We start from the raw sequence: 25801 nt of genomic DNA on the forward strand, positions 1-25801 counted from the left end.
CAAGCTTGCCTGAAGAGGCCCAAGTTTACAATAACACAACTATGTCCTCCTTCTACAGCTCTAAGCCTATTACATTGGCTGGTCGGGGCGCGCGGCACCTACTGCTCGCTGCTTCCGATATCCTACTCGAGTCTCGGGGACTCTTGTGCTAGTCGAGCTGAAGGGGATGGCCCCGCCGATGCCTGGCTGGTCGAGACAGCAGGCTTCATCGGTTGGCTTGCAACTGATGGCGTTTCCAACTGACTTGTCGATGGCGTACCCTGTACAGGTGCTGTCCCACCTCCACACAGGTTAATGTTGCCAATTATCTTTGACAACAGGTCCAGCTGGGCCATCCAAAGCTCCTCTGCCTTGTCTGGGTCTACCTCCTTCGGGTATCCAGCCTCTAGGCGCTTGAGATCGATCAGGGGGTAGTGGGCACGCACCATGCTTAGCACATGGGCACCCGTGTACTCACCTGCCTCCTTCACGAACTCTTGGAACCATCCCCATGCTTGTCTGCATCTCTCAACCAGTCCGAGCTAGGGAGTCCTTGGCTCTTCCTCTATGAGCGCCGGGTCAATAAGGTCGAGGACGGGCAAAATGCCAGTTGCCACTTCCTGGCACCGGTTCTTCCATGTGTCCCGATCCTCGGTGGCCTCGAGGCATCGTGCTTTCCAGCCATCACGCTCTTTCATCATGGCTTCTAGATGCCTCTTGGCATTGACTTTTAAAACTGCACACCGTACAAGACATCAAATGTAATGGCACGACAAGATAAGGCGGGCAACAGAATGAGAAAGGTGGTCTGGAATACTTACTCTTCAGTTCCTCCTTCATTTTGGTGGTGTGGTCCTAGAGTTGAGACTGGTTGCGTGCCAGTTTCTCATTGTCCTCCTTCAGGCGACCACACTCTGTGGTCACGCGGGTATTCTCCTCTTGGAGGCGGGTTACCTCAGCTTCTAAGCCTGCATTACAGCTGTCACTACCAACAACGCAACAACACGTGTCATACACTTGCTGTGATAAAATGACAACTTATTTGTTTTTTCCCGCTCTTTGTTATTGAGCTAGCCGACTAGGTTCTGGTTCTGTGCTTCTCGCTCTGTCCTCTCCTGGTCGGCGGCTTCAAGTTGGCGGTGTAAGCGTTCCACCTCGGCCGCCAGTTCTCTATTGTTCGCCGTGATTCCCTCAATCTGGTCGAAGCACCTCTTTCGGTACTTTGCGGTCTTCATCAAGTCCTGCATATAAATAATCTAAGTCAGACAGTTCGACTACATAACAGGGTCAAGTGGTCAAGCCAAACATACCTGGACTTCTGTCACCAGACGCTTTGCCGCTCGTTCAACTTTTAGGGTCTCTTCGACCTCTGGGATTTCTTCATGCATAACCCACTCGTCGTTTTGCCAGCACGACACATATACATGTTGTCATTTGTCTTGGGGATGACCTAGGATCTCTTTGACTTCATCCTCTTCGGCCTCTTGTTCAGGGGGCGGCGCTGGTCTGGAGTCTGTAGTCTCCGCAACCACTATAGCTTTCCCACGAGCCGTAGCATCGGCAAGCGTGCTCTGTGCCAACTCTGGTTGCTGCTCCTTGGCTTGGTCTGGTTCCCTTGGTGCCAAGGTATATGCCTCAGCAGGGTTAGTGCTCGGAGCACTTGTACTTTGCTCGGCTGTCTTCTCGACCAGCTGCTCGGGGACTGTCGTCTGGCCGCTCGTCTGCTGAGGTTTCGGTAGAATTTCTTCTACAGGTTCCTCTGCAGTCGGCTGCTGAGCAGTTCTTTCCGCCAGTACTGGCGAAGCCATGCCACACCCGGCTAGCTGGTCGGGATTTTTGGTGGACGCCGACCTAATATACCAGAGAAAAGTTTAGAAGACAATAGTATTCAATACAAATTATAAGCTTACATCAAAGTTGCAGATACTTATAGCTTGGAAGCACGGAATGACGTGGCAAAGGAGCATCTCTTCAACCGCGCCTGCTCCATGTGCTCGGCGGGTTCCACCGGGTCTTTTTCCACCACCGGTACTGGCGGTGGGGTTTGGTGCTCGACACTTCCCCCGCTTATCCTCTGTGTTGCAGTGGTCGGTGATGCGATCACTGCTGGCACAGAGGAGCCACCCTGCTCTATCGACCCCATTTGTCTCCTCCTCTTTCGAGGGACGAGTTGGAAGATGTCCGCATCCTCTGTTTCATCGTCTGAAAGGGGGAAGATGGCCTGGCGACGTTTGTTGGTAGCTGGCCGCTTGCCAGCAGCCCTGGTCATTGCATCCTCCCCAACCCCGAGTACCACCCAGTCGACGTCTTTGGTCCTGGCACTGGTCTAGGCGGTTGAGCCGGCAATTTGCGGCCAATCCACACCAGGGGGCGGAGACACGAACACTGCTGCCCGGTCACGACCATTACTCTAGGAAACATAAAGGAGACAATAGTCAATTTTTTGTTACAACATAATTCTACAGGTACAAGAAAGCATCATTTACCTTTGGGGGAGGTTAGGCCAGCTTGAAGGCATGCTCGATATCGTTTAACCTGACATAATTGGGATCGGCTAGGTTGAATAGCTCCCCAATTCTGGCCTTGACTTCTATCTTGTCGAGCGCCTCTTTTCTGGTCCTCGTTGGATCTATGCTCCCCTAGTACTCGAAGCCAAGATGTACCCTCTTCTAGCAGGGCTAGATCCTTTGGCTGATGAAGTTCTCGACCACGCTTGGACCATCCAGTTTTCCCCATGGGATTATCCCGAGCAGTTCCGCGATCTGCTCCACGTGCTCGGGCTTCTCCGACCAGCTATTCTTCTTCTCCGGAATCAACCCCACGTCGCACAGGGTGATCGTGTTCGGCTCTTCATGGATGTAGAACCACTTCTTGTACCATTCGTCTAGTGAGGTGTTCCAGGGGCAGTGTAGGTACTAGGCCTTCATACCATCACACAGATTGAGGTATACGCCTCCGGCTATCTTCGAGCCGCCGCTCCCTTTCTTCCGCAGACAGAACAGATGGCGAAAGAGGTCAAAATGGGGCTGAAAGCCACCATAAGCTTCACAAAGATGGATGAAGGTGGAGACAAGAAGAATTGAGTTGGGATGCAGATTGCAAATCCCAATCTCATAATACAAGCAGAGCCCCTGAAGGAAAGGGTGCACTAGAACCCCAAAACCCCGCTTGAAGAAATCCTCGAAAACCACAATCTCACCTGGTTGTGGATCGGGGAAGCTTTCTCCTTCCGGTGCACGCCATCCCGCGAGTGCCTTGTTGTGGAGCACTCCCATGGCGACGAGGTCTTCGATGGTCTGCTCATTGCTCCTTGACTTCCACCACTCCTTCGCCATGACTCCGCCTTTCTTCTGGGCATCTCTCTTCGCCATTAATCTGCCCTTGCTAAGGGGGTGGATGCGGTGGAGGGGGGATTGGTGATGATTTTTGGAGGAATAGGGTTCGGCAAGAGGAAGAAGAAGGTTGCAGCGGCGAATGACAATGGGGATCGATAAAAAGTAACTTACCAGTTCTATATTATAAATAACCAAGAGCTCCGTCGTTTCGTCCGCCCGAGATTCTTGGGAGACGTGCGCACGTGCCGAAGATGGTTGTTTTCACAACCTCAAGATCTACGCCAATAAATGCGCCTCTTCGTTTCCAGTGTACGCGCCTCTTCGTTGATAATGTGAGAGGGCCCACACTGACGCACCTCCATACATACGCCAAGCGACTGTTTGCCAGAAAGAGTAAGAAGGCAGAGTGATGTGTTATATCCGTCTGCTTTTTTGACCAGACGTGGTAGATTGGACTTGATAGAGTAAGGAGATAAATAAATACACCAAATAATAATACAAGCGGCGTTCGTTTTTTTTCGCTGCATGTCTTGTGCTCAATGATGGACCAGACCACTGCCGTGCTCGGGGACTACCTAGACCACTGCCGTGCTCGGGGACCGCCCAGACCACTGCCATGCTCGGGGACTGCTCCGACCACTGCCGTGCTCGGGGACTGCTCCGACCACTGCCGTGTTCGAGGACTGCTCCGGCTACTAATGTGCTCGGGGACTGTCCCGACCACTGCTCGGAGATCGCTTTCCTCGGCTACATGTGATTTGTACTCACATACAGTTGAGAGACATTTATTTAGACCTTGCTACAAGGCTCATACTTCGCCTTCTAGCAAGCTCGGGGACTACATCGGTACGATGCACTTGCCGGTGCATCTCGTATTGCCTGCACGACGATTGGATTCTTAACTTCAATGGAAATTCTTTTTTAGACCCTGGCACCACGTGCCTGCGTCACCTACTACCAGGCTCGGGGACTAAGTGGGCACACTTCACCTTGCAGTGAATGTGTTTGTTTAATCGACCCTTATGCTTTTAACTGATTGTAAGGATCACTATCGTGCTCGGGGACTGTCCCGACCACTGCTCGGAGATCGTTCTTCTCGACTACATGTGATTTGTACTCACATACAGTTGAGAGACATTTATTTAGACCTTGCTACAAGGCTCATACTTCGCTTTCCAGCAAGCTCGGGGACTACATCGGTACGATGCACCTACCGGTGCATCTCGTATTGCTTGTACGACAATTGGGTTCTCAACTTAACTGGGAATTCTTTTTAGACCCTGGCACCAAGTGCTTACGTCACCTACTACCAGGCTCGGGGACTAAGTGGGCACACTTCACCTTGCGGTGAATGTGTTTGTTTTTCGACCCCTACGCCTCTGATGATCAAGGACGCTACGCTTCAAGATGCACTTACATTTCTGTTTAGAAATACAAGTGGGCACACTTCCCAGAACGGAAATCTTTTTCTTTTTTCTTAAGAGCACCATACATTCTTCGGACAACCTACTTCTCCGGCGACAACGGTGGTCAGAGATGTCAAGGACTCAAGCCTTACTTGTCGGAGAAGGTTAAAATGGTGTGTCGCAGCATAATACATGGTGCTCGAGGACTAGCTGTGGGGGTATTAACCCCTATACCCTTATGGCTAAGCTTAGGCCGGCCCGGATCGGTGGGTCTGGTCCACCAAAAGATGACGTGCGGCCCAGCCAACCTGATCGGAGTCCCGCGCAAGGAGTCAAGGCAGATTTGGCAATCAATCAAGATCCTGGTCGATTAGAATAGGAATCCTTATCCGGCCACATATGGCAATTATAACTGGCTAGGATTAGTTTCTAGATCTGTAACCCTACCCCCCGAACTATATAAGGCGGGCAGGGGACCCCTCTAAAAAACATCTCTTATTGACATACAGCAATATAAATCAGACGCAGGACGTAGGTATTACGCCTTCTTGGTGGCCGAACCTGGATAAAACCTTGTGTCTGTCTTGCGTCACCGTCTTGTTTGTGGCTTGCGCATCTGTCTACCGACAATCTACTACCTTGGACATACCCCTAGGTAGACTGCCGACCATATTTCGTCGACACTAACCACAAAGTGTAGAACTTGTGTACACGTGTGTTAGCATTTTTGAAAGCATTTTATAAGGGTCAAGGTTAGGACACTAGGTTCCTAAATGCACGAATCATGTCACCTAGCCAAAGATTTTCCCTCTTTATAGTACGGCTATCGATCCTAAATACACTAACACCCTCTATGGTGTCTTGAGTGCAAAAACAAAAACCTATTTGATAACTTTGCCTTGATCAACCTTGTTTTTTGTTTTTTCTCTTTCTTCTTTTCAGGTTGGAGCTTGATCATCTTCAACACATGTCCATCTCCATCTCCATAGACTTCATCATCATGCTCCATCACTTGGTATGTACCAACCTTGCTCACATGACACTCATGACAAAGCTTAGTACTTAGGTTTCATCATTCAGCCAAAACCAAACTAGGGCTTTCACTGGGAGACTTTCCGCAGGGCGACGGTGCTGGGCCATGGGCCGTAAACGGACTCACGGTAGCGGCCCATCAAGCAAAGGCGGTTGAAGAAGAAGGCACCCAAAGTACCCCTAGCGGTTTGTATTAGTATAAAAATATTCTGAGGATGTACTGTAACCGACAAGGGGTAGAATGGTAAAGAGTAGCCTTAGTAAGCAGTGCCCTATAAAAGGGGACTCAAACTCTGTACAAAGGGAGGTGGTTGAATACATTTATGAAACCCTAATTAGACTTGGGCCCACTTTCCATCTTTCACGCCTTCACCCAGGGCACTCGGCTAGGCGAAGGCCTCCGTTAGTCCTTGTCCCACCTGCTAGAAATCCCTTTTTCCAACAAGCTTAACCACATACAAAAACCTACATAATTTCTGTGTGTACTTAAAGTGTTTATCCTCTAAAAAAGTACAAGTGATTGTTTCTCTCGTAACCTTATTTGATCCTCTCGAATCCGGTGATTGTTGCCCGGTATAAGAATATAGTGCAATACAACTATTTAGTCTTGTCCTTTTGAGCGCTCCTAACAGTGCTTCTTACAAGCCTTGAATGTAATCCTTGTGTTGGCTTGATTGATGCTTAGGTTCTCACCACTTAATTATATAGTCCCTCCAAGGTCCTCACAAGTCACACATGCAAATAGAAGTCCAATTTTTAGTAGGATTCTACATTCAAGTCTTAATAAAATTATAAATTCTAATAGCACACATCTCTTGAGTTTTAGCCTAAGTAGGATTTGAGTCACTGTATAACTGAGGTTGTGGTCGACGCTGCCGCTGCCGCTGCTACGGACAAGGCACACCAAGCACCTCTGAGCTGCAGGCTTATGTGGGTATGGTTGGTCAACTGCAGGCTCGATTTTTTTTTTGGAGAATTAACTGCAGGCTCGATTTGGGTGACTAAGTTCGATTTGCCTAGCTAGGTGCCCAATTTAGTTGCCTGGAAGACGGGCCCAATGAATAAGTCTGTATAGTCCCAGGACTAGTCTTAATTTGGCCCAAAATTATACTAATATGTATTATTTTAATGTTTGTAGAAACCCAACAGGCCTTTCAACCTGCCTCACTGCCCGGCCATGTGACCGGGCACCACCCATCCTTTTTTAGTTAATATATCAGGTGCAAACCAATTAATCTGTGCAAACTTGAAAACTACCGACCATGACCACTAGATGCTGATCCAATGGATAAGGTGATGGGGCTTAAGCGCAAAAAAAAAAAAAAGATCGGCGGGTGGGGGGCTTAAGCGTAAAAAAATCTCACATCTTACCAAATCCATTGGATCAGCATCTAGTGGTCCTAATTGATAGTTTTCATGTTTACACAGGTTAGTTAGTTTGCACCTGATACACTGCCATTTTTTAAGCTCTGCGTGTCTAATAGAAAAATAACTCTTACTTGTGCGGAGAACTTTTTACTTTTTTTGGTCATTTGGTATTTGGTATGACCGTATGAGCCGATGAAAGAATCGTTTGAGGAGCCTCCCAAAGGAGCTCAAAGTTGATGAAATTTGATCACTTAAATTCTTAACCATTGTATATTCTAAAACACAAGTAACAAATAAATATGTTTCTTGCGGTGTACATAGTGAAAAACTAGATTAAATGCTACATGCTCGCTACAAATTATAGTTTATTTTGATTTTATCTTAAGTCAAATTAACTTTAACCAAATTTATAGAAAAATGCACCATCATCTACTACATCAATTCAATTTCACTGTATTCTCCACAAAATATGTTTTAATCGTACATTTTATTTCAACATGTAGACGTTAATATATATTTTAAAAAACTGTTAAATTAGAGAAACTTAATTTAGCAGAAGACCCCGGCAGTGGATCCGATCAGAGCTTGGCGTGGTCGTGGCACACCTGGCTCCGGACTTTCATCTCTGGCACGCCGAAGATGACGTGGCAGTCAGAGTAGGCCACCGCGCGCAGCTTGAGCACACTGAAGATGGCGACCTTCCCGGGCACCCTGGCGCTGGCGTCCAGCGGCACCGCGCCGGCCTCCATGTCCTTGACCAGCTGCGGCAGCTCCGCGCCGAAGCTGCTGGACAGCACGGTCATCACCAGCTCCATGGTGCCGTCCCCCTTGCTGGGGATGCGGCCGGGGTCGACGCCGGCGACTCCCACCAGGACACCCCGGTACCAGAGCTGGGCGGCACCCGACGCGTACGAGAAGGACGCCGGGTTGGGGTTGTGCACGCCCACGGTGAGGAGCATGGTGAGGTTGAACTGGAAGTCCGGGCCCGGGCCCGGGGCGAAGCCGATGACCCGCGACGAGACGAGCCGCGTGGTGGGGTCGCGGACGCGGAGCACGGTGAGGAAGAGCACCAGGAGCGTGATGCCCAGGAGCAGAGCCGCGCCCAGGGAGACGAGGAGGCAGACGCAGGCGCAGCGGCGGCGGCGGCGGCGCCGGTGGCGGAGCTCGTCGGCTTGGTTCTCGGAGGGCGGCGGCGTGGTCGTCGTGGTGTGCGTGGGGAGCACGGCGGCATTGGAGTCCATCGGGACGGACGTGGCGCTCAGCGGCGTGGCGCGCGTGCACCGTCCGGCCGGGCTGAACGGAATGGGCGCGGGAGTGAGTGATGGATGGATGGAATTGCAAATTTGCGATGCGTTTGGAAGGCAGGGGAGGGACAGGGGGAGTTTTAACGAGGAGGTTGGCTTAAGGGAGTGGTATTTTAAAACTGATGACAACTGAATTGAAACCGCACGGCTAGTTTTGCTCCGTGGCGTCTAAATTGGTTCGTTGAGTTTGTCGGTACAGATGCTGCTGTGCCGTGACGTAGCATCAGTAGAAAATAATTCAAGCGTGGGTAAACGTTATAGGTAAAATAAACTTTGAAACAGAAACTAGTGGATAATCTGGTAGTGTAGCATATTTCATTGCATTGCATAAACATTTGCGCAAACTATCGGAACTCGGATACAGAAAATAGTACCTTTCGCTTCATGTTGATGCCTTGAGAATTATGTCTCCACAGCAGAGGTTTCCTGTAATCATCATGAACCATTATAGTCCACAACACGCGTCTCCTGTTGATCTGTAGCCGTGGTAGTAGATCTGGATAATCTAAAGTTTTTTTTTTTTAAAAGTCCCCCTTAACATATCAAGGATTCACTACTATAGTAACATTTTTAGAGGCAATTGAAAACCATTTGTAAAGACGGTTATTTCAGCCGTCTCTACCTGTGCGTCGACGATTTTTAGAAGCAATTGAAAACCATTTGTAAAGACGGTCATTTCAGCCATCTCTACCTGTGCGTTGACGATTTCTATAGACGTGTCCGCCTTTAGAAATTGATTTCTAGAGGTAAGCTTTCATGCAAAAAAAAAAAACAAGAAAACCCTAAGAGAGCCTATCGTTTCTACATCCGAGATTATTTGAGTAATTCAAAAAATATAAATTCAAAATCATTAATTTTAGAACATACTCCCTCCGTTCTAAATTATAATTCAACCTTTTGTAATAATTCAACCTTTTGTTTGGCTTTTGGCTCTTTGGAAAGCCGAAACAGGTTAAAAAGCCCAACCAAGGGCCCTTAGCTGTTGTGGGCTCGTGGCTTCACAAAGAAAGCAATTCCCTTCGGAGTTCGGACAACGCCATTACCATTTCACGATGCGGCTCCTGAGCACATTTTTGCTTTGTCTTCGTCATGGTTAGCCCCAAATTCTTATAATTTGGCTCTGCGGTATACTTTTGTGATATATGGCCAACCAGAAGAGCTATAATGGAATTAAAAAAAACACACACTTGATGCACATCAAATACAATAAAAAGGTTAGGCTGCTAAACAGCACAACTTTATAAAAATAAGGCACAATCAGCTTCTCTCAAACGAACACGGCGTTGTAGCTCTGCAGTGAATAGCAATAATACATTTATGCCGTACAGGACAATAGCAGCCGCAGCTTAAAATTCATCAGTGAGAGGGACAGCTTAAAATACATTTATGCATCTGGTGACAGTTGAGTCCATGTACCACCTCAAGTGAGCTTGTGATTATGGTACAGGTCATAGGTAACCTTAACTTGTTTAATTTACATGCACCACCATTTGCAAGTTTTTTAATGCAACTCAAAGATACAAGTGGACCATGGAGACTTGATAAAGATGCCATCATTTTTACAAATACAATGTTCGAATTGCCCTCTTCTTTTTCCCGTTGGGGTGGGGTGGGGGGCATCCACGCAATGAACCAAAAAAAAATTAAATTCAGTGTATTTCCCAGTCCAATTCCGGGATAAGTGCAAAGTGCCTGGAATAGCAAGAAAACCGCAGAAAATATATTGTTAGTCTACTGGCACAAACAGATGGCCATCAGATGACATCTCCACGAAATATGACAATGAACCAAAACGGAGCAGAACAAACAAAAAGAAGGTTAAATCTTTAATTAAGTAATTCCGTGTTCACATATAGTAGTACCTTAATACTAGCCTCGCTTTATACCAAGAATCTTAGCGCTGTACTCCCAAGCAACAATTGCTGCTGCATTGGCAGGGAATGCTCTTGCTAGAGTTGGTCCAAGTCCAGCATAACAGCCACCCATCCCAGCTCTCTTATAAACCTGTCACATTTCAAGCCATGTGCATTGTGGACTGCCTCCATCAGGACAAGATACTAGCTAATTAAAACGCGACATTATGAGGTCCAGTGAGAGTACTACCATTCTCAAAATCTGCAAGGGGTTTCGGCTCACATGAGGGTCCGGATCGGTCTGTATTATGGTTTTTGCCACATCCAGCGGTAGGGTAGCTGTCCAGAACTGCAGAGAAAACACACTTATCATAATGAGGGTGTAAAATGTGCACTGCAAAGGACTTCAAACAATTGTAAATACTTACTGCCATTCCACTAATGCCACCACTCATAACCCCTATCCCAATATCTTTTGCCAGCACGAAATGACTGCTATCAGAAGATCTCAGAGAATCCAAATAGTTGTGCATCCAGTATCGACTGTACTCATAAGTGCAGAAGAAGACAGCATTGCCAATCGCCTCTCTGAATAATGTTGCCAAACCACCACGGAATATACCCTTAAGCTGTAGCACAAAACAGCTCATTAGTCTGGTAACAGTTGTTAAGCTACTAAATAGAAGTAGAAGGCCAGTTGAGCTCACCCCTTCACTTTCCAATGTTTTCACAGCACAATCTAGAGGGCTGGAGTACCTAGCGCCATGGATTACATCCTTCCCTTGAACTTGCATTCTGCACTGGAAAAGGTCTTGACATCACATCATTAAATGTCACTAGAATCATGCATCATAAGTCCTTACATCAATTAGAAAAAAAAGAAGGGATTTTAGCACCAATGCCAGTACCTTGGTGAGCTCAGTTGGAGTGAGGATGCAGCTAATCAGAGCTCCACTGCATGCAGCAGAAGGGATAATTACCTGTAGATGTGGCCTACCAACCTCATAGCTTCCCTGAAAACACATTTTTTTTTAGAAAACTATACTAAACTAAAGCCAGGCCTTGACTCAAGATTTGCAATCTTCCTGCTTACTTAGCTACTGTTCAACAATTATATGCTTAGTTCTTTTAGTTGGAAAGATCATTTGAATAGCTGTAATAACTGTTTGGCTTGGGAATATGTGCCAAAGAAAAGGGAGCTTTCAACAGCTATACCAATAAATGAAGACGACGCACCTTTGTACAGCCCTCTAATCTGCAAGAGAAAATAGCAATGCAATGAGCTTTCAGAATGTTGATATGATAGTGTATATCAATCTTAAATTTAACTACTGCAGGTTCCAATACTGGGCCAAGCATTAACTGCAGGCAAAACAGCCACAGCAATTTGATCCCTTCTTTAAGTATAGAAGGGTAATGACACCGAGCAATATGAAAGAAGGGGCTTACTCCTTCCTCAAGCAGTATCCTACTAGTGCAGTGGAACGCATTCTTGTACACCTTTCCGTGAGCTGTGGTATTATGAGCTTGCAGTTTAACCTAACAGCAAGCAAAAAAGCTCTTGAATTCGCATGGACCAAAGTTACGAAAAAAAATCTTAAATTCACATGAACCAAGTTTATATCAATGACAACCATATATTTCGTCCAGATTGAAGATCATTTCATCCAGAGAACCAGCTGTTTTGTGGATTTTGTACACTTGTATACCAAGTAACCGTTCAATAGGCCAGAACTAACAAACAGAATCTACAGTCAGATGCAGAATTTGTTAGTATCACTTCACATAATATTACTTACAGCTGACTTTCTCAATGTACTATGGAGTATGGACTTATGTTTAATCGACTCATACAGTGCCACGATCTAATAGAAATGTGGATCATCAGGGTCTAATGGAAGTGATGCCTAGTTTGGTGGCAAATCCTTCATCGAGGGTAAAAAACCATCTAAATGAGGCCAGACAGCAAGGGCAAAGAGCACTGTTTAGGATAGAGGACAAACCATAAACCGGAATAAATATAAGTTTTGAACTTTGATAGAGAAAGACTCGATATTCTAGCTAAATTTAAGGGGAAATGGTGTACATACTTAATTCTTTTTACCAATCAAGTACTAACAGATACCCATGAACGTTTAACCAGGATTACTGGATTAGCATTAACTGCAGGTTGATTAGCTTTTAATGGTGTTAAGATGCTGAGCTCCCCACAGTTGTTAGTAAATGGTTTGTGCATATACCACTTCTCAAACCTGTGGTTATTACGCACCACTGTTCATAGAAGCACAGTATCTAATCTAAGTTCCCGTCTAAACATAATACTACTTGCTATCTCCTAAGATTATAAATTTAAGATATTGACTTACTAACCAAGAAACCTCAACTATCCCTAAGCCTACTCAACTGACCTAGTATTGCAGGTGCTGCTACTGCTCTCCTAGGTGCGCAATCTGCGTGGGTCCTCATGAATTACACGCATTTTCTATAATGTGCTACTAACCGTAACATGCACATTATACAAATTTAGCTGGAAGTTAGCTTAATCACACACTTGAAAACAGGGGTGAATACAGCAGTATGGTGAAAACCTAGGTGCACCATGGAGAAACTAGGTGGCTGCCATATGTAAGGTCGTCGCAACCTAGCGCACTGCCATGACAACATAGGACTGTACTATATAGTTTACACCCGACAAGTATAAGGGGCGTACCCAGTGCAGAGAGCTCCCTCTCGGTGCGGGGTCTGGGGAAGGGTGTCAGTGGCAAGCCTTACCCTCGCCTGTGCAATGCGAGGAGACCGTGACTCGAATCCAGGACCTTCGGGTCACAGGCGGTAAGACTCTACTGCTTGCACCAGGCCCGTCCTTCAAGTATAAGGCATTAATAAAACATCACTTAAGAACAATCTGGGAATTCATCGGCGTGAACAGGGAAGACTCGAAATTTTCTAGACCTAGGTTATACGATGTGTGGGCTACTGCAGTGCTTAATTTTCTGTCTGGACATTAATAACTCGAGCAAGTCTTGATGGTCCAATATAATTTACATTCAGACCACCTATAAGCAACTTCATGCACATGTGAGATCATAAAGATATATGCCTAAGAAACGAACTATACATATACAATGGCAACTGCATGTTTTTCCACCACAAAGAGGTAAAAAGGTACAATGAGGCCAGAGGCGAGAATGAGCTGACCAGCAAGGTTCACCGAAGACCCCGTTGCTCAGCATGCCGAGGCTGAGAAGGTCCAGGACACCTTCAATGGTGATGTCGGTGCGTCGGAGTGGGAGGCTGGCTGCTAAGACCAAGGCCTCCAACCCGACTGTCCAAGCACGAAATGTGCTCAAGCAAAAGCTGGGGATCGCAGATATGCCGCAGGGTCCGGACCCTGCGGCTTTGGACAGTATCAAGGCCTTCTTCATTGCACCATTGTCGCCCTCCAAACAAGAGGCCCTTCAGGCGCTCTTCGCTCCAAACTTCGATCCGGTTGCCATGGAGCTGAACCTCACTGGCTTCGAGCACGACGCTCTTTAGCCGCTGAGCTCAGGGCCTGCTGGGTTTTGTCCCTATGCTTGATCCTTCTCTTGGTCCCTAAGTATTTTCTTTTGTAAATCACAACTGTGTAATCTCTGTCAGTGTTTGGCTCGGTAATCACAAATTACCGTCCCAGCTTTAATTTGTAAAACTCTCCTTCTGCTTAATGAATCCCGTGCCAATGGCACGTTCGAGAAAAGCAAGGTTCACCGACGATTTATAGCTGAACAAGCACGGGAATGTATATGGAAGAGCATTGTTGACCACCCAAGCTATGTAAAAGTGTAGGATATCTATGTGCTGATGAAACCTCGCAGGCATTTCATCGAATATCAGTATCGTTGGGACATAACATGGCTGAAATAGGACCAACCAAGCATCCAGAGTCTATAGAAAATTTGCGGAGAACGGAGCATAAGAAGGCAAGAACGAAGAAAAGAAAGAAAGAAATATACCTTGACCGTGTCGAATGGGTGGCCGACTACGACCTGGGCGACGCCGGCAGCGGATCCGGCGACGTACTCCTTGGCCGCGTTGCCCGCTCCGGCCATCTGAAGAACTGGCGACGGGCGCAAGTACTCGAATGTCTGCGAAGAGGGAAATGCAGAACTGGGGGAGAAGTGGAAAGGATGGCCCGGTCCCTCCGGAACTCCGGCGCCGTCGTATGGCAGCGAATGCGGGGAGGAGAAAGGAAGGAACGAGAAGCACCGGCCGAGACGAGGTCCTCTGCAGTTGTGCACAGCGACTCTTCTCTGCAGTCACCGTATCTCAACCATTCGTTAGAATCCAACGGCAAAGCTTGCAAAACTAATCCAGCAGGCCACACAGTTGGGTTACGACGGCCCATCTAAGCCCAAGACACTCACGATATCGTCATCTGCGAGTCGGTCCTTCCCCTGCGCCGCCGTCTTCCTCGTCGCTGCAGCTCGTCGCCGGCGCCATTGCCAGTGCCGTGGCCTGCTCTTTCGGTGCTGCAGGGTCGACAGTCGCTTTTTTGGTGCTGCCATCCCTCTCTCTCCTACAACACCGAGCTCGCCGTCGTGGCGACTCGCTGCCGCAATCTTACTCCGACGCGGCAGCCATGGCCCTGCTCCGTCGAGCGCCGACGGCCACGCGGCCCTCTAGCTCGGAAGGCGCAGGAGGCCGCGGCTCTGCTCCGTCGAGCGCCAGCGGCCACGCGGCCCTCCAGCTCGGCGCGCGCAGGCGGCCGCGACCCTGCTCTCGATTGCACGGGCGTTGCTGGCATGCTGCACAAGCGTGTGGTGGCGGGGAGGGGAGCGTCGGCGTTGTGGGGAACATCGAAACGCCCAGCCACAGAGCCGCATCGTTCGCGGCGACGCTGCCGAGCGTCGCGTTGGCGGCTTGGTGGATGCCTAGCGCGTCGTCCTTGGGCTGATGGGCCGGCTGCTAGCAGCCCGTTAGTATAGGTTAGCTTCAGAGTTGTACAGTCACATCTGAAGCAGACGGTTCAGATTGTTGTAAATACGGTATCGTGGAAGGAAAAGAGAAGAAAAAATCTTAATCATAGTCCGTTTATATATGGGCTCTTATTGAACTCTTAAATCTTAGTAGGACTATATATACGTGGAAGTTATATATTGTAATTATCAATATTTAGATAAATAAAGAATAGTCTTCCTATCTTGTGTCTACTTGTTCTTCTACTTTCATCTGCTACGTTGATCATGAGAGATGGAGAGGAAAAGATCCGAACCGCTAGCGACATGTTTTATAGCACATTATCAGCACGGCAAGCTCTACATTGACATCGCCGTTAAAGCCGCCGCCGACCTTTGACGTCGACGCTCATGCCGATGTCCCTGTCATGACTATTTCGATGACGTCGACGTTGCTAGCGGAACGGATCTGCTACCTCTACCTGCAACTAATCTAAACTGCATCGACATGCACTATCGCCATCAAGCATGCAATTCTATGACAATGTCAAACGTCCTACACGATATATATCTACCGACCACTGCTCTACGTGGGTAGATCAAATTGACATCCTATGAATCGATCTCTTTGAATCGTAAATCGTTTGTGAGCTAGCCATCAAGCCTGTCTACATATATTATTCTCTTGAATAATTGAACTGTACAGGAAGTACACATGTACACGAAAGTACGGACATACACACACGGCCGGTACACCAAGATACGCATGGATACATGCTCCTGTCACGAAGATCACTGCATTTCTATTTCTATATATCAAAGCAGATTGGTTTAGCCGCCAGGGTGGCCACGTCACCCCGAATTCTCCTGGCCGTCCGATCGTTCGTCGTGTGGCCCAGATTTCTTGTAGCGGCTTTCGTTCAAATAAGCTTCATACAGATCCTCGTCGCTTTGCGTTGATTTTGCCAGCTTCTACTGCATCAGCTCCGAATCCGGTCGACCAAATATAAACAGTAGCTTCTGCTTCTCCTTCTGGATTCTTCTCAAAATATCTCGCCTCCTCTTTCTCTCCCGAGCTCGACGCCTCTCCTCCCGGTCGCGGAACGCCGCCCCCAGCTTCCCTTCCTTCCTCTCTCCCTCTCCCTCTCTCTCCCGACGTGGCGCCATGTGGCAGCAGGCCTCGGCGCCGTCGCTTCACTGCGTGAGGCGTGGGTGGCACCACGCCGGCCCCGGCTTGCGCTGGACCTCCGCGTGTCGGCCCCGGCGGCGGTCGTCCCCGGCCAAAACGCGGCGCGTGGGTGCCCCGCCGTTGGCCGCCGGCCCGGGTGCCCCCCGACGTGGCCTCCTTCCACTGCTCCGCGTCTGCTCCTCTGCTCCATGAAACCCTAGGTGCATGTGCTCGACGACCTCGGCTACGCATCGCCTCTTCCTCTCCGGCAGTGGCACCGATGGCTCAACTTGGTGGCAGATCGGTGGTGCCTCACCCCTCCACCCGTGCTTCCGCGGCGACGGAGGCGGGTCACCCCCTCCTCGCCTCTCTCCTACTCCACAGAAGCCCAGCCACCAGGTATGGATGCCTATGGGCACTTCCCCTACTCTATTTGTGCTTCAGCTACAGGGTTTAGTTCCCTAGATTTAAGGATTGATTTATTCAGATTTGTTACCAGACATGGATGAAGGATTAGAGGCAAGTGTTTAGTTTGCTTTCTTTCTTAGCTTCGTTTAGCGACACATGGATTCCTGTTGTTACCGATGATGAACTATGCACATTGTTACTGCTGAGACTTCATCGTTCTGTGAGTTTGGGAGTTTTACCTTAGTGGTGTTTCCATATTGTTATCTACCTATCGAAGTGCCTTCACTCAGAGATTTGAATTTCATCTCTATTTTGTTCCATATTTTGCTATGTTCTTCTAACATGTTTTCCTTTTATAAATGCAAGGTTTAGTAGAAGAGTAAAATACTTCGATGTTGTAGATCATGTGCAGGTGACATACTACATATCTAGAATATCTTCAGGTAAATTATTTGAAACCATGAAAATCTGATTCTATAGTTTTAAAGACATGAAAAATAACAAGGAAAATGGCCTATTCATACTTCTTTTGTTGTTTTTCCTGTTACTGTGAACAAAACATTCACCAGGTGAATAGCCTGTTCAAATAAATTATGAGCATCCTGCATTGCCAAGGCACTGGATTGTTGAAGGGCAGCACCAAAGTGCAGAGGCACGAGCCCACGCTGAGGGGATGCCATGATGTCAAGTTCAGTGGCAGCGACTAAAGATTGTGTTTTCTATACCAGCTATAAATTTTGGTTTGCTTCATCATGTTATTTAGGGGAACATGACATATCATTATCTGCAATTGCCTTGGGTACAAAAGCTTTGTCTCATTATTTGCAAGGATCAGAAGCAGCTGCTCCTTTTATTGGCTAAATTTGTAAAAACAATACCTGTTGCAGAGCAGATGCGAACAATATTGCAGATCAGTGTGGTGGATGGATGGTTGCATGCCATGAAAAAAGGTTGAACAACCACTCTTGGTAAGAATAAACTTATCTTTGCAATCTAATTGTTTTTTTACCTCAAGGTTTTATCGTGTACTCTGATTCACACAATCTGTTTCTACTATTAGTCAGTTTGATCGATTTACAGGATCCATTTTTCCTTTCCAAATATAGAATGTGCACTGCTGATAGAGGTTTAGTCTCACATAGTCTGTCTTTTCCTAATTTCCTGATGGTGTCACTAGATTTCTAATACCAGTACTGCTTATAGATGATCTATCCCTACAAAGTACCTCATGTACCGACTTTGTGGAGATTGATTCTAATGTGTTTTGGGGGCTCTTATTGTAATGCTAACATTTTAAAAAAAATGCTGCCCATATACCGATTTAGTCTTGCACGATGTTGCCTCTGCTGCTATATAGGTTGCTTCGTTCTGAGGTTTGCTGCTTCAACTATTTGGCTATTTCAGACCAAGTACATTTCTTGCTATGCAGACACTGTGCCTAATGCAAGTAGTAAGCAAGTTTAGTCCTTCCTTTACATTGCTGGGCAATTGACTAACAACGCTAAAAGGCCATAGTTTTTCCAAGATGTCTGAATAATGTTCTTGTGTGTCTTGCAATATTATAAAATTTGACACCGCATCATTGCAATGACCATTTCTTTGTACAGGTGTACAAGCTATCCATTGCTGCGGCGTGTGCCCTCACATGGCCACCAGACCGTATTGTAATACAAGTCTTGGATGATTCCACTGATCCAATTATTAAGGTAGGCCTTGGTTTCAGGGACATAGTTTATCTTGATTGACTAAAAGTAGAAATATTCATATATTTTTGGGTCAAATTGTGGTTGATGTGATGTATTTTTAAACGTTAATTGTGACTTGAAATTGTAAAGGAATGATCAATTTCTCATTATCGAATGGGGCATATGAATGTTGATACTAATTTGCTAGGTTAAGTGTACGTGGTAATAGTCGATGATGCTTGCTAGCCCTACACTATGATGCCCACCACTTGTTTGTTAGAGTAAGCAAACAACCAAGCAGTTCATACCTTTTCCCCACTTATATAAAAAATAGAGATAGAATGATCATATAATTTTGTATTATCTTAATGATCATATATATGTACATACCATCCTCATGCTACGACCCTGAGTATTTGTCATGTCAGTTGCTAAAGATTAGATGAGTGTTCAATCGTGCACTGCATCTTTGGTTGGATAGTCGACGCGCGCAAGGGCGCGTGGATGGACTAGTCTACTCTTATCAAAGCATGAGACTTTGGTCGCCAACCAGCCTGTCCACGTCACCCTAAAACCTCCCAGCCGTCCAATACTCGATCATGTGGCCCAGATTAGTCGAAGCGGCTTTTGCCTGAAGCGGCTTCTCGCGCTTCTCATGCGCTTATTCGTCTTGTCCACTGCTTCTCCTTGGCTTCTCTACCTTCTTGGCCGAATCCAGAGGAACAGATATATACTCAGCTTTCACTTTTCATTCCAGATTCTTCTCGCAGCTTCCTCCCTCTCCCCATCGTGCTCTCTCTCCCTCCCTCTCGCCGTCGTGCTCTCTCTCTCCCTCTCCATCCCCACGTGGACAGGCCGATGACGGCTTGCGATGGTGGGCACGGCGGCTGTGGCCCTCATCCTCCTCCTTCTCCTCCTCCTCCTCTCCCCTCCTCTCTCCCTCATGTCGTGGCGTGCCGGCTGGCGCAAGGCGTTAGTAGGGTGCGACGGTGCACCCTGGGCTGTGGCGCAGCACCACCCATCACTGGCCACGGCCACGATGCCGCGAAAGTGGGCCCCTCCGGTTGCTGCCAACGCCTCTTCCTCCCGCCAGTCTACATCTCCTCCCGTGCTTCATGAAACCCTAGCTGCCAGTCCCCATGTGTTCGGCACGGTTCCTAAGGATGGCGCCAGGGCTTCCATCGCCTTGTGTGGCCGGTGGCGGCGATGACGTAGGCTCCCTCCTGATTTGTTGTATGTGCTATATTTGACCTATCAAGTTCATATGTCATCTTGTTTATTAGGTATTTTTAGTTCCAAGTCACGTTGGCTGCGTCTCATACTATTTTATTTAGATCCATTCCAGGTGAGGAATTTCTTCGAAATCTTCGCCTTCCTAATTTGGTCATGTCTCATGAGTAAGTGACAAGAAGACAAGGTACTCACGCTATCTGCTGTGAAAGTGTGTCTTTATTTTTTTTCTCAATTAGTCCAGTTTTTGCTTGTTCATTAAACTGTCGTGCTGGAATGGAGCCACGGCTATCTGCTGTGACAAGAAGACAAGCCCATTTTGAGATTTCAGCACCTCCTATTGGTTATCAAGAGTTCGTGCTGACTCGCCGCTTCTAAATAGCCGCTGATTTCTTTGGATTTGTAGTTTGATTAACAATGTATGTGACAAGCAGTGAAATTCACCACACCATAAAAGATGTAGTCACTTTAGTCACAGATGCTTAATCTGCTTGTGGCCAGACATTCATCATATGTCATCTATGGAAATTCTAAAATAACTATAGCCCCGCATGAGTTGATTTTCATGATCTTACAACCTGCAGTGGCGTATGGGTTAAATAGTTTTGCCCATTTCATCAGTTGCTACTTCAGAATTTCACACCTTGTGATGTATTCTGAATATCTTTTACATTACATTTTCCTTTTATTTTGCGCTTTACCACTTAAGTTTGATGCCTCTGTGGTTTCACATATTTACAAGGGGATGGAGCCACAACATGAGAGGAGGTAGCTTTGAGGCAGAGCAATAGCAAATGCTTCAGAGTTTGAGGCCATGTGATGTATTCTGAATATCTTGTACATTACAGTTTCCTTTAATTTTGTGCTTTGTTACTTAAATTGGATGCATCTGTGGGTTCACGTATTTAGAGAGGGATGAGAGCCATGGTATCAGGGAAGATGGCTTTGAGACAGAGGAAGAGCATTGCGTCCATCTGAGGAGAATAGGAGCAGGACTAAAGTGGAATAGGAGGGAGGCACTACCTGATTCTGTAGTGCCCAAGTGCGGCATTAGCCTAAACTTAAAATACAGGTTAGTGTTATCAAAGTTTTTAGAAAAGGGCGTACCCAGTGCAAAGAGCTCCCGCTCTGTGCAGGGTTTGGGGAAAACCTCACTAAATCCATTCTTTTTTTATCTCAGTCTGTGTAGTCTCACAAACCTGATAAGCTTCACAATCCTACTAAAGTAAGTTCTTTCAAACTGTATAATTCATAGTTCTTAACCTGCTGAAATAAATTCTTGCCTTGTCTTGGGGACCTTTCCTAGCAGTTATGTCTCTGTCCATGAGTGCATCGTCACTGTTTGAGGACATAGGTCAGTTCATGCAACCATCATAGTAAGAATGTCCTATACTAATTTACATGTTGTATTTTGTGAGCCATTAATCTTTTGCACTACAAATCTGCAGGTGCATGGATGGGAAGCACTTTCCATCGGATGATTCTCAATGAGCAACACTGCATCACTACTCAACTACAAGGTCATTTCTTTCGCGTTAGTTTATCCTGCTGTGCAACATGCTAAATTAAAAAAATAGTTATTATGCTTCCAATCTATCAAATTGGGCATATCCATCGCTCCTCATTTGGTTACATGAGAAATCATGCTACATAAACAATTGTAGCTGATTTTCTCCTTTCTAGGCATGAATTTGGGAACAACCTTAGTTTTTTTGGTTATTAAGAGTTGTTTGTAGTAGATTACTATATATTTTGTTCTCTGCTTTCGGTACAACCATATACAGCTGTAGACCAATTGCTCTCTTTTATCTTGCTACATAATATATATGTTTCGATAGGGTAATAAAATGGGAAAAGGACGTGGCTGTTTATATAGAGGTACGGCTATGTGGATGATGCCCTGCACCTGCATGTCATAACAATAATTTCGTCACAGTTTGTCGTTAGATTACCTTCCTGCCTTTTGCTGTAGCCATTTTTAGGTAGCCAATTGACTAAAATTGGTACTGTTAACCACGTATTAGCTGGTTGTCTTGGCTGTAATGAAATATGTAATTAACTTCTGTAGTGTTTCTGCAGTATATCAATTAGCACAAACGCGTTGTATTTGGTATATTGATAATATTGCTGCCTCTTGTTTCAGCTCCATATGTGTTCAGAATTTCTTTGCTGATAATTGTGGTGTTCCCATCGTTGTCGCTTATCTTATTATAGAAGAACATGAATTTCTTGTCGGCCTGAACTTCTTTTGTGTTCATATGTGGATCATTTGCTGCATAGGTGAGTTATATCTCTCATAGGTGTGTTCATATGTGGATCATGTGATTTTATGAAAAGAGAAGTGGTAGATCACCTCTCCAGATAACATTGTAGCACCATCAAGAATTATCTCTATATTTTTTTTTGGAGTACCACTAAGCTAATATTAGTTCCTATGCCGTTTGTATGTATATAAGTTGCAGTAGCAATATAGTGCCTCATGGTTTGCTTTGCTTGCTAATAATAGCTTCTAAAAAGCGATCAGCTTAGCGATATAGGCTTATGCCTTGCTGCCTATGGTGCCTTTTAGCAAAGTGATCACCTTAGCAAAGTGATCACCTTATCAGTTTAGGCCTGCATCTTACTGCCTATATTTTATAGGAAAAAACTACTTCTTTGTACGCCTAATCTGGCTGGGCAGCATTAGATGCAACCAAAAATAGATGTTTGACTCAATATAGATCCATGATGAGAGTCATTGCTATAGGCTCATGTGATTTGCAGTGATTGTGCGTTGACGCTGGTTGAGTCATTATCAATGTACACTTTGTCAAGCTATATTCTTTCCTGTTTTTTAGTGCACTGACATTTATATTGTCTTTTGTTGTTCAAAATGTAAACTTTTGTTTTTTCTTTATGACAATTCTATTCATAAGATCGGTATGTGATGCCTCTGCTTGCCTCATGTAGTTAATTGTCTTAGGTAAACTCACAGAATTTAGGAGAGGAGTTCTCTAGCTTTCAGAAAATCTGCCAGTTGATGTTGATGCTCAGATTAATCTTTTTGAGGTAATGCTATATGATTCTTTACAGTAGTACACACAAAATTTCGAGAGTCAAATTAGCTCTGCCTTTTTTCATTGTTTTTTGGATATCTAGTGTAACATGGAATTGTCCTTTCCCCTAAGCAATTTTTCTCTATGTGTAGCTTGCAGAGAGTGAAGCTTATTGGTTGATCATGGACGCTGTCAAAGAAAGATTTAGTTGACTCTTTTTTTCCTTCGAGATTTTTATGTACCTTTATTCTGTTTTTAATTCAATGTGTTCCAAATATTCGCTTGACTTCACTTATCTGGAAGCTAAGTTCATTTGCAGGTTCCAAGGCTCAAGACCTATTATGACTATGCCAAAAAGAAGTTGAGTATTGCAGAGAAAATGGGTTTGATCCCCTCTAGCCCCACACAGGTATGCAAATTTTTACAGCAATCATGTCAGATTACATGATTATTGTTCATGATGAAGATTAGACACATCCATGGGTTCTAACATAAAATGTATAACCTTCAATTTTATATGCCAGATTACATGATTAATGTACCTTCTATTTTATATGTTCCCTCCAACTAATTTTTAAGTCACTACATCTGACACGATTTAGTGAAAAAATTGCTGATCCATGTTCCGTAACCTTTCTTATAAAGGTGCTTAATCGGCTCAACTATGCTTCTACACTTTCGCATCTCCGGAGCCTAAACTCTCCAATTGGATGTGAAGGTGGACATCCCATATTTTCTTCCATCTAATACTTCTCCATGAATACTTGATTATAAAATTTTGTTCTAATGTAGTCAATAGGAAAATTGGCAAGACCCCACAATTGCATAATTCACATTGGTGGAATGATGTGTCCTGGTGAAACACCGGAAGGGCAAGTAAGCGATTTGGTGTCCTAACTCATTTTTCCAAGCCATAAAACATTGGTTATTCAGTTGCTCCATATACCGTATGGTCAGGCTTGTGGCTTGGTGAAAAATGTCTGCCTCTCAAGTTCACATAACTGGATTGAAGCTATATGAAACCTCGACAACTTGATAATAGATTATACTTCTACAATTCTGACCTTTCCTTGCTAGAGAGACGTACTTTTAAATTTGCATTGCGTAGTTACTTAGTTATTGCTCTATTCTCGGAGGTTTGCTTCACCACTTATATTTCTCGGTGTATATATGAGTTCACATATACAGAACTTGCAATGTCTATTTCACAGCTTGCAGCGCTAGTTGCTATTCATAAAAAAAACCTGGCCACGAGTGATTGCTGCAGTACTCATGGTTAATCATAGCTTTCTAGCTTCTATCTTAAATTGTCTTCAATATATAATAATGAATGGGCATGGTGCATACTTCCTTAATTGCTGCTCTGTTTTTAGAGTTTTCTTTCACTGCTTCCGTTTCTAGATATATGAATTTGCAATATCATTTTATAGCTTGCAGTTTCAATCATCGTTGCTATAAAAAAACTAGCACCTTTGTATTCCAACCCGTGATGTCCCGGGTTCAGTACCAAGATGGCAACCAAAGCAACTTCCCCAATTCTCCAGGATGTGCAAAAAAACAGCTTCCCAGTTAGCTACAACACACTGCATACTACAGACTTGGTTTATAGCTTTTATCTGTCATGTTGTGTTGGCAGTTCCATCAGAATTCCCGCTTTCCAAGACATGTATACATATTGGCAAAAATTTCTAAGGGCCTGTTGTCCACAAAATGACCCAACCCTTTGCATTTGTCATTCCTGCTATATGGACATCACCGATTTTATTGAATCTTATTATTTCATATATGCACAAACTACAAAGATGTGCCATCATCAAGATTGCGTATGCCTGCATAACTAGGTAGTGATATGTATCTGCCTAATGATCCTACAACAATGTGGATAATAATAGCGCTGCCTCCTGGAAGTAATAATATATCCTCTGAACGATGCGCTGCCTCCTAGATGTATATCTACCTACCTTATTACCTACATCAATAGACTGTATTATACTAGGGTGCCACTCTTACCTAATTCCCAGTTCATTTGTCAAACATGTGTCTTCTCTTATAATTAAGTTTCAAATGTATGCATATATCCTCTGAACTTTTCTGATGTATATCTACCTACCTTATTACTTATAATATAGTTTATATATATTCTCCATATTTCAAATCATTCCTATGCCCACCAATGCGCGTGATTTGTCGACACGCGTGAGGGTGCGTGTGATGGACCAGTGTCTGCATTGCAGAGAAATCGATCTTGCATGATCACTGTCGTGCGACCCTGAGCCTACATGTTCAGTACCGATTGGCCATGCATCAAGCTGAATTATTTTGCTTTTAATTTATATATAATACATGCATAGAGTAGCGCATATATATATATATATATATATATATATATATATATATATATATATATATATATATATATATATATATATATATATATATATACCGAGAGAGAGACACACACATCTATGCGGACATGCATTCACTACCCCAGATCTGGACAACATTGCTGGTTCAAAAACCCACTTCACTGCCGGATTTTGAACCGACAGTAGCATACCGGCAGTGATGGGGGGTTGACATCACTGCCGGTCCTAAAAAACCGATACTGATCTATAGGAAACAGTGTCGGTTCCTGGCTCCACCCGGCAGTGTCCAGTTGAAAAACACTGCCGGTTTGTAGTGCCAACCGACAGTGACGGTTGCTTCAAGAGTGTCGGTTCTTGGCTCAAGCCAGCAGTGTTGAGCAAGCCTACACTATCGGTTCATGGATCAAATCGGCAATGTTGTAGTAAATATCAGTGTCGGTTCATGGATCAAACCGGCAATGTTCTTGTAACTATCAGTGTCGGTTCATGGTTCAAGCCGGCAGTGTTGAGCAAGCCAACACTGTCGGTTTTCTTCTAACTGGCAGTGATGGTTACGACAACACTGCCGGTTTGTTGCTAACCGGCGGTGATGGCCCGTTCGTATTTTATTGTTTTATAATTTATTTTAATTTTTTTTGTGGAATCAGGTTTCACTTTATATACGCTACGTAGACGACATGTCCATCAATATTAAACAT

General features: G+C 45.2%; 2 protein-coding genes across 2 annotated transcripts; both read right to left on the reverse strand.

Annotated features, from left to right (window-relative positions):
- Positions 1-7698: 7698 nt before the first annotated feature.
- On the reverse strand, positions 7699-8376 carry LOC136538730 (uncharacterized). The gene has a single exon (XM_066530693.1). The coding sequence runs from the start codon at positions 8359-8361 to the stop codon at positions 7699-7701; it is 663 nt and encodes a 220-aa protein (XP_066386790.1). The 5' UTR covers positions 8362-8376.
- A 1235-nt stretch (positions 8377-9611) lies between these two features.
- LOC136523533 (mitochondrial arginine transporter BAC1-like) lies at positions 9612-15171 on the reverse strand. The gene is made up of 10 exons (XM_066517189.1): positions 14681-15171; positions 14270-14566; positions 11727-11816; positions 11434-11532; positions 11186-11293; positions 10985-11077; positions 10706-10906; positions 10528-10626; positions 10287-10428; positions 9612-10116 (listed from the first exon to the last, which is right to left on the reverse strand). The coding sequence occupies exons 1-9, from the start codon at positions 14819-14821 to the stop codon at positions 10294-10296; spliced, it is 1263 nt and encodes a 420-aa protein (XP_066373286.1). The 5' UTR covers positions 14822-15171; the 3' UTR covers positions 9612-10116; positions 10287-10293.
- Positions 15172-25801: the final 10630 nt, after the last annotated feature.

Source organism: Miscanthus floridulus, chromosome 2, assembly GCF_019320115.1.
Source record: "Miscanthus floridulus cultivar M001 chromosome 2, ASM1932011v1, whole genome shotgun sequence".
NCBI classification, from domain to species: domain Eukaryota; kingdom Viridiplantae; phylum Streptophyta; class Magnoliopsida; order Poales; family Poaceae; genus Miscanthus; species Miscanthus floridulus.

Bases quoted from the DNA above. Each gene is read 5' to 3' on its own strand.
- LOC136523533 (XM_066517189.1), bottom strand. From the start codon at position 14,821: ATGGCAGCACCAAAAAAGCGACTGTCGACCCTGCAGCACCGAAAGAGC. The intron at 11,817-14,269 runs GTATATTTCTTT...GCTTGCTGTTAG, and splicing joins ACCCATTCGACACGGTCAAG to GTTAAACTGCAAGCTCATAA. The intron at 11,533-11,726 runs GTAAGCCCCTTC...TTTCTCTTGCAG, and splicing joins GGATACTGCTTGAGGAAGGA to ATTAGAGGGCTGTACAAAGG.
- LOC136538730 (XM_066530693.1), bottom strand. From the start codon at position 8,361: ATGGACTCCAATGCCGCCGTGCTCCCCACGCACACCACGACGACCACG.